Source organism: Poecilia formosa, unplaced genomic scaffold (genome assembly GCF_000485575.1).
Source record: "Poecilia formosa unplaced genomic scaffold, Poecilia_formosa-5.1.2 Scaffold228, whole genome shotgun sequence".
Lineage (NCBI taxonomy): Eukaryota > Metazoa > Chordata > Actinopteri > Cyprinodontiformes > Poeciliidae > Poecilia > Poecilia formosa.
The window spans coordinates 589,865-599,021 of NW_006800167.1; the positions used below are offsets into that span (position 1 = coordinate 589,865).

At 37.8% G+C, this 9,157-nt stretch overlaps 1 protein-coding gene across 7 annotated transcripts; it reads left to right on the forward strand.

Moving 5' to 3' along the window:
- Positions 1-1,094: 1,094 nt before the first annotated feature.
- LOC103149449 (arfaptin-2-like) lies at positions 1,095-8,863 on the forward strand. Of its 7 annotated transcripts, none has more exons than XM_007568627.2 (11): positions 1,095-1,196; positions 1,275-1,357; positions 1,519-1,627; positions 2,930-3,038; positions 3,451-3,513; positions 4,054-4,140; positions 4,292-4,392; positions 5,142-5,363; positions 5,436-5,593; positions 5,703-5,877; positions 7,610-7,765. In XM_007568627.2, the coding sequence occupies exons 3-11, from the start codon at positions 1,529-1,531 to the stop codon at positions 7,763-7,765; spliced, it is 1,170 nt and encodes a 389-aa protein (XP_007568689.1). In that variant the 5' UTR covers positions 1,095-1,196; positions 1,275-1,357; positions 1,519-1,528. The 7 variants fall into 7 exon arrangements, with proteins under 7 accessions (XP_007568689.1, XP_016535467.1, XP_016535465.1 ...); XM_016679981.1 differs by having other exon boundaries at positions 1,275-1,331; XM_016679979.1 differs by having other exon boundaries at positions 1,111-1,403.
- Positions 8,864-9,157: the final 294 nt, after the last annotated feature.

Below are 9,157 nucleotides of genomic sequence, written 5' to 3' on the forward strand. Positions count from 1 at the left end.
GAACTGAAACAAACTGATCAAAACAAACAGGGCCAATGATTAGAAGTTGAAATTAATTGATGATGTTGGAATTATACTTGCCTGAGGCCTGTCCTCAGGCTTTTCACTCTTCTATTTACATGGTTAAATTTGATGAGACGCTCCAATAATTTCAATAGTAAAAAGGCAACAACTGTCATTAAAATGCTAAAACCAGAGGCAGCAGCATAACAGATTCACATAAATCTGCAAATCTGTTGACATGCTTATTTGTTGATTAGAGCTGAAACAATAATACCCTGTCTTCTCGTATTTGGCATTTTTTATTGGCTTTGATCTGACAATTTTTTTTCTGAAATATTTGCTCTCAACAAGCACTTTTAGATATTTGTGAGGGAAGCAGGGAATGGGAAACAGTTGTTAAGGAAAAGAGTATATTAAGGAAGATCGGCCATAGTGAAACTATCAGCGCATTGTTGTGTGTTTGTGCATTAATCTGCATTAGGAATGGTTCTCTGTTCAGAGCTTGAGTAATTACAGAAAAACCTCCCCATTTGGAAACCATGTGCAACTTCCATGCATCCCTGATTAAAATAAATTGGGCAAATATCTAGAAGTGTGGTCAGTTTACTACCAAGCCTCTCAGACTGTTAACATCCCAAAATAAATTATTGTCTGCACATTTTAATTTATTGGGATGTTGTCATCAGACAAAGGTGGTAAATTCATCCTAAAGCTTAATTCAATAGTTTTCAACAAAAATTTAATACAATCTAATTTACAAGTCGACAAGCAGCCAAGAAAAAGTGCCTCATCACAAAAATAAACACGAACTTAGAATGACATCTAGCGGACTGTCATAAAACTGCAACTGATGCAAACGCTCTATGGCTACGTCAACAGTACTACGTGGAAGATGAAGCTGTGGGTGGAGGTGATGCTATGAAAAGGGTATTACATTTCACAATAAGGGCTTCTGGTTAACTTTATTGATCCCTTCCTCTTATTTTGCAACACCTGATACTCTTGAAAGAGTAATCCAGGTTTTTACTCCATATTTTTTTTCATGTGCATGTTTTAAACGAGCTGCGTGATCAAATAAATATAACGGAGACGTTTATTTCGAAGGGATTTTAATAAAGCCGTTAGCTGGCTAGATGCAGGGATTTTCTATGGGTGCAGACAGAAAATCATGTGAACGATTTAGGATTAACAATGTATGCTCTCGGAGATATTAAGTTGAAAACAATGGCGCTTTTCTGTTGAATTGATTCTACATTTACATTTTCTTTCAGTTTAACCGCGACTTGTTTCCTTTTCGAAAGACTGGATTTGCCTTTCAACACACAGTTGTGAGGATTGGAAGCTAGCTCGTCAGGTAGCAGCAGGCAGCCACATCAGCACCGCTGTTCCCAGTCACACACGTTAGCATCTGAGTTATCGAGCTGCTGGTTTTGATTTCGCATGGATTTAAAGAGCTTGGGGATTAGCTTTTGCCAAGGTAGAAACAATTTATCATCCTGTGTTGGTTTCTTGCAGAGATTTCATCATGGCAGACAATATCATGAGCAAGGCTGCTACCATGGAGATCCCCATTAATAGCAATGGGGATACAGGGACTCTGACTGAAGATGACAGCCTGGAGCAGGTGAGTCAACTTTTATTCCACCTCCTAATATTTTAGTACATGATGCCAGTGAGGTGTTTTTGTTTTCTTACATATTACCTGGCTGTGTGTTTAGGTCTTAAACTGATTAGGCCAAATGTTAGCTTAACCCTGCAGGGTTTTGAAAGTATTAATAAGTCACGTTTAAGATTAGCAGCTGGTTAAGAACATGTGCATGGAATACGTATGATTTGTTTGTCCAAGACGGCACCAAAGAGTATTTTTTGTGCTTCAGTCATTGATGATAGTCATATGCATCCCTTGTTATTTATATATAATGTAACGATAAAATAATGTGCAATAAAACAGACATATTTTAGGCAAGCAATAAAATAGAAAAGCTACATCAACATGGTTGCATTGCACCTTTAAACTAAGACTTTGTTCAGATATGTTTAATTTAACTTGCATTCATTCTACAGTCGGAAGCTATCTGCATGTAACATCTTGACTATGCATTTAGTTGCCCCAACAAACTTCCAGAAGTAATAAACTCTGATTTTAGCTATGCCAGAACTTCATTTTTTGTCTGCCTAAGCAGTTATTTTGTTCATTTGGATTTAACGTGATGCTGAAAAATCACGTAAATGAAATACCTCATCATCTTCCAGGCTCTGGCAGCCACATGGAAGTATTGGGTTTCAGTTGTTCATGATGTCATCCACTTTGACAAAATGTTAACAGAAGGAACCCCCTGTGCATTATGCTGCACTCAACAGTGGGCCAAACAGACTTTTCTTTTCCTTTTTTTGTAGCTGAGTTGTTGAGGTTTTACCATGACTTAACCTGGCCTCCCTTCTTTGTTTCTATGTCTAAAACAATTGTTATTTTAACGGGTGTGTAAACCTTAGGATTGGCTAAACACAACATAATTCTGTCACCCTTCAGCAGAAGGGTATCTGTCATTGTGACTCAGATTAGGTCTGCTTAGATCATACAAGTTTAGTTTAGTATTTGTGAATAAGCATTTCAATGTGCACATAGTGATTTAAGTAAGAAAATAAATAGTACACTCATCTTTCCTCTTTAGTTTTAGTCAAACAGAATCTAAAGTAGGCATGAGAAAATTGTTTGCTTCTGATTTTTACTTTACTGAAATGAAACTTGATTTTGTTCAAGGTGTCAAAAAAGGGTACCTCATTGCTAATTTATGTCCCGTTTAGTGAAGCTGGCTGAAAAACAATGTGTGGAGGATCGTATGCATTTTCTTTTTTTATGCCTTTTTTATGTTTTTGGCCCTTTCAACCCTATATGTGGACATCTTTTTGGATGTAAATCTCTCAGGATTTGCAGCAGGTGATGGTGTCTGGACCCAACCTGAATGAAACCAGTATCGTGTCAGGAGGCTATGGAGGACCGGCTGGGGGCATCATTCCAACAAGCTCCATCAAAGGTATTATCAGGAGGTCAAACGCGTTGTCTTCTTTTCTTCATTTTGACGACTTTTGTTTCTTTTAAAAGCTCATATTTGACGATGCACTATTAGTTACCATTTCATATCTCGTTGTTTAAAAAAAAAATTTACTCTATGTACTTTTCCAAGACAGAGATGATTTGAAGTAGCACACTGTTCCATCCACCGTCTGTTTTCACTCTCTTGTCAGAAGCAGGCTGCTCTGAGCTTAGCCAGAGATCTGTCAGTGTTGTTGACTGCCTTAAAGGAACTCCAAGCAGCTCACTAATGTAATGCACCCTGAGGAAACCATAGCAGAGCTAGAACGCTTCCTCCTCGTATATTATTGTGCCTCTAAGGAACTCGTGACCTCTAGGCTGCTGGTTCATGTTCCAAACATCATATTCCTTAGGGCCTGGAGTTCGCTACAACCCTGAGTATCTGGACAGAGGACGGGCCCCTGCACCAGGACTAGGTGGCTGTGTGTTCTAATGACAACTTTTCTTAATTAAACCTTTTATATGTTGGGATTTGTGACATTCTTTAAGAGTTTTTGTATTGCTTGACTAAAAGGATTGTATGCAACTTTGCTCGTATCTATTGACTCACAGCATTGGTAAACACAACTGTATTGCAACCTTCAGAATTAGGGACGTACTAACGTGATATTACTGTTTTGTCTCTTAAAATGTTGACCTCATGTCCAGTTTACTCCTGTGGGCTGTAAAATGAGCTTTGGATGACTGTTTTGTTGTTGCGCTGCACTTTCATTGTGACCCTAATATTGTGCATTTTCTTATCTTTTTTTTTTTTTAGTGACTTTTATTTTTGCATGAAAAACCTGCATTGTGGACTGTTATGTCTTCAAACTCACTGCAACACCATCTTCACCAAAACCAGTTTCTATATGTTCCTTCAGCTTGTTATTTCACTATCAAGTTCCTGTGCATAAGCTTCCTCATTATCTGTGACCTTTTCTCATTCCTGCTTTTCATCGCCACCATGCTCATTTCAGACATTCGCATGAAATCCAGGGGTGTTAACCTGCCTTATAGTAATGCTTCAGCCAGTCGACTAGCTCATCACACAAACCAGCATCCAGGTATCACCGAGCTCCTCACCGTCTCCATCTTATTCTCGCTTATTGTCATGATCCATCAAATATACCACCACCCTGCAAATTAAAAGAAAAAGTACAATGTCCCAAAGTATACTCAATATTTCTTTCTTCTTTTTTTTTTTTTTCATCTAAGGGTCACTGAATCATAACACTAATTCAACTGAAGAAGTTTCTCGTGGTGTGGCAGTGGAGAAACTGGACAGTGTAAAGAAATGGGGCATTAATACGTACAAGGTAATGCCAGTTGTGTGCTACATGTTTAAACTGTAGAAAACATTTGCATGCTAAGCTGTATGTCCATGTACTGCACAGTATATGCACTCAGTACATGGTTAGGGCTCCTTTTGCATTTTATCAGTGCAGCATGTCATGGTTCTGATGAGATATGGAGTAAACCCAGTATGGATAAATATCAGTCTTCAGCTCATCTGCATTGTTTGGTTCTGCTGTCTCTCATCTTCCTCATGACAGATGAATAATCCATGAAAGGAAGCATGAAGTACTCTAAAATTCCCTGGCAGACGGCTGGACTGACTTTTTACTTGATAACACATTGTGGACCAATGCCAGCAATTGACATGGCTCCACATAGGTCTGACTGTGGAAAACCTCAAACTAGACCTCATCAAACCTTGATTTAGTATCTCTCCACTCTTCATCCAAACTCCGGGGCCTTGGTTTCTAAATTAAAAGCAAACGCTGGTTTCATATGCGAAGAGGACTTTGGATTTCTTTTTTTTTTTCCTTTTTCTCCTGAGTTTGAGACATTGGATGTTGTCCCTGACTTAGGAGTGGCCTAGCCCAAGGACTATGCCAGTGGTGGCCCATGAATCACTGACTCCAGTCACAGCTACAAATTATTTATGCTCTTTGCAATGAATCTGCATGAGATTCCCTTTTTGTAGTGGATTACTGAAATGAAAGTAATGTTAACTGGTCATCTTGTTAGGAATAAACCTATATTATCTTTGTGGCGGTTTCAGTGTACAAAGCAGATGTTCTCAGAGAAGTTCGGCAGAGGCTCTCGAACGGTGGACTTGGAATTGGAAGCCCAGATCGATGTTTTGAGGGACACCAAGAGCAAATACGAAAACATCCTAAGACTGGCGACTGCGCTCATCACTCATTTCCAAAGCATGGTGCAAACGCAGCAGGCTCTTGGGGACACATTCACAGACCTGAGTCAGAAGTCCCCCGAGTTACAGGTGCACCGATGACTCAATGTCCACGTCGGATGGTCTCAAACAGGCGATTAAAACTTGTGTGTATCCCTGCAGGATGAATTTGGGTATAATGCAGAAACACAAAAGCTGCTGTGCAAGAATGGTGAGGCTTTGCTGGGTGCCATCAACTTCTTTGTGTCCAGCGTGAACACCCTGGTCAATAAAACCATGGAGGATACTCTGATGACAATCAGACATTATGAAAATGCAAGGTATAAAGTGTTGACACTTTACATGAGAGATTAGTAACAATAAAATATTTGCAAGGGGAAAGCATGGATAAAGTTTTATCTGTTTCTGTTTTTTCTGTCATGCATGCAGACTTGAATTCGATGCCTATCGCTCTGATCTGGAGGAGCTAAGCTTGGGTCCAAGGGATGCAGCTGCTATGGTTCGCATTGAGATGGCTCAGCAGGAGTACCACACCCACAGAGAGAAATATGAGCGGCTTCGTAGTGATGTGTCCATCAAACTTAAATTTCTGGAGGAAAATAAGGTTTGCTTTGCAGATTTATGCATCTTCCCATTTTATTTTCTATCATAATAACTCCAGCTATTACTAGTGGTGGGACTCAAATAAAATCTTTAAATGAGTTGATTTCGAGGTCTGTAATTAGTCACACTCTAATTGAAAACTATGCATCAACAAAATAAGCAACATTTTAGATTCAAAAACCCTTTTTGACTGTAAATTACTGGATAAAGAGACATGAGCTCAACAACAAAGATGTTTGTTGTTTTTAATTTATTTTGGTTTTTCAACCAGCCGATTGGTGCAAAGTGCTGTTATACTAATTTAGCTTTCAAGTGTTTCAGGACCCCTAATCATTCATGTAACTATTTGTTTGTAAAAATAATAAATAAAATAAACGCAATTGATTGAAATAACTTTTTTTTCACAAATTAAAATCTATCTAAAATATCAAAATTAACGCATCAAAGTCCCAGTTCTAGTAATTACACGTTGCGATAAATTCTAGGAAATTAACAATTTGTGCAGTTTCTCTTTTTATCATTTTTGTCGGATAAATGCATTGATGGTCTCAACACTTAGTTGGGCTACACCAGTTTCCAAATATACACACTGTTGATTATTACTTGCATTTGAACAAAGCCTTTACTCCACCTTGAAAACATTCCATTTTCAATTCTTATAAAAGTCTTTGTATAGGAATTTGATCAATTTTATGCAAGTCATTGCAAGCTCGCCATGCTTCAGTGATTATGCCATGACATCACTGTTGGATGTGGTTACACATACGCAGGGGCACAAATGTGACCACACCCAAACTCTGAGATCACTGATGCTTGATGTGGTGTTTAAGCCGAAACTAGCAAACCAAGGAGAAGAATAAGGTGCTGCTTTCAAATGTCACTTGGAAATTAGTTGGTTGTAATAATGCTGAGTATTAAAAAAGCAGCCTAGTGTAAGACAAAGCGCTTGAGAGGCAAAAAAACAAAAAACCCACAAAGACAGACATAAAGACACGAGAGACACAACATAATGGCAAAACTGAGTAAACAGTTTAAACAAATAATGTGAAGAATGGAGAGAGCTGTATCACTGTGATTTGTGTAAAAGAAGCTTGGCACTACAGGGGTTAAGGCTGTAGAGAGCCATATGCCACGTGAGAAGCACAAAGCCCATGCCAAGAGCCACAAAAAGATTCCACACTTTTAGTCCCCTGAAAAGAAAACATTTCTCTTAAACATTTGTCGTGATATAGGGCTTACATTTATTGTCCTAATGTTCTTTAAAAAATCTTAAATTTTACTTGGTGGAACATTCAGAAACTCTGTTTAGCCCATACCCCCTTTTCTCTGCCTTGTAAAATCCAACACAACCATTGTTTTCAGAAGTCATCTAATTATTACATGGAGTCCGTCCACCAGTGTGTGATTTAGTCCCACTATAAATCCAGTCCCCTTAGTTACAACATAACTTAACCTAACTTTATTAGTTTGTCAGACGTTAGCGAACAAACACCATGAAGACCAAAGAACACATGAGACAGATCAGGGGAAAATCTTACCACTTTGACTTCACTTTTTGCACTATTTTGCACTGGGCTGTCATAAAATCACACTAATATATATTACAGTCTGTGCTTCTCATAGAACATGACATGAGAAAGTTTAAAGGACTGTTTCTCTCTGAATTTTTAAATATTCCTTTTTCCATTTTGTTTGCAATAACTTAATGCTCCTTCTCATTTGTTTTTTCCTAGGTGAAGGTGATGCACAAGCAGCTGCTTCTCTTCCATAATGCAATCTCAGCTTACTTTGCTGGCAACCAGCAGCAGTTGGAACAAACTCTAATACAGTTCAATGTAAAGTTAAAGCCTCCAGGGTCAGACAAGCCTTCCTGGCTGGAGGAGCAGTAATGGACACACAAAGTTCATCTGCTTCTTGACATTTTCAGTGACGCAACAGATGAGTGGTTCGAAGGATATATATTAAATGATTAGGACCCAGATTAAAAACCTTTTTGTAATGTTTTTTTAGTATCATTTATGACATAGATGAAAATATTCTTTTTTTCTTTTTGTTACATTGCAAACCTCTTATTTTGCTCTTCTTATAGTTGGCACAATCATTTTCAGACATGTCACTTATTTATGTTCAAGGTTGTAGTTTAGTATGGAGGTTCCCTCGGGCAGTTTTGCACATTATTTTTAATTTTTACCTAAAGATACATGTAACATGTTGGTGTATATTAAATTTGAGGAAGTCTACAAGTTGGAGCAGCACATCACATCCCTGAGATGCTGTACATAAGGTTATGACATATCATCTTTAAATGGTATTTATTTTCTGAATCATGTTCTTCAAAGTAACCTATCATGTTTCTCCTGTCACTTTGTGAAATACCTTCCAGAAGGGTCATTGTACAATGAACTAATATTTGCAATGAAATTACTTTTTTTCTTTACTCTGATAAACAGTCATTATCACTTTGGTCTTCTAATTTTTTGATTATCCCCAGATACACTATGCTGTAATGAGCGCAGCAACACTACAGGCTTCTTTCTTTCTTTTTTTCTTTTTTAAAACAAACTTTCTTTACCCTAGTGTGTTTTGTCATATTCCACATCAGTGCATTTGTTTGATCCTTTGTCAGTAAATGCATATATTTCAGTTACATAGACTAAAAAATAATCAGTTTCAGCCAAGTCAATTTTTGACTGGTATAATAGCAGGTGACTGTAAAGCTATGAACAGGATGCGAGACTTGTTCTTAAAGTCTCAAACTATAGAACATAAACAGTAAACCCCTAATAATGAATGCACTTTAGTTTAAAAACAAAGGTCAGTGTCCCTTCCAAGATGGAATGTAGATCGTACCTTTTTTCATATTTTATTTATTCACCTGTTTGTAACATATGTGTATAATACTGAGGGTTCTCTAAGGTTGTAGTTGGCTGGTTGTATTTTTCCTCTGTCTGCATTTCCAATAAAGTGCTGGATGTTATAAGTTTCATTGAACTTTGTGGTTATCTATTATTGTTGCATTCAGATTTCTTCAGAACTAAAGCTTACTATGTATTATGTTTTCATATGAAACAAATGTATTTTCACTTGTGGGTTATAACTCTCACTACTGTTCACTGGAGTCCCAAATTCATAGTTTCAGAGTGATGAATGTCAGTGACTTTGTTTCTTATCTGTTGAATTTCTGCAGAACCATATGGGTGGTTGTAGATGAGAGGAGCATTGTGGGAAAAGCAGCACTTTGTATCAGTATTTAAGCACCTCCAAATGGCTGCCATGGGAGA

Coding starts and splice junctions, on each gene's coding strand:
- LOC103149449 (XM_007568627.2), top strand. CDS start 1,529: ATGGCAGACAATATCATGAGCAAGGCTGCTACCATGGAGATCCCCATT. Junction 3,039..3,450: donor TCCAACAAGCTCCATCAAAG/GTATTATCAGGA, acceptor CATATTCCTTAG/GGCCTGGAGTTCGCTACAAC. Junction 4,393..5,141: donor GGGGCATTAATACGTACAAG/GTAATGCCAGTT, acceptor TGGCGGTTTCAG/TGTACAAAGCAGATGTTCTC.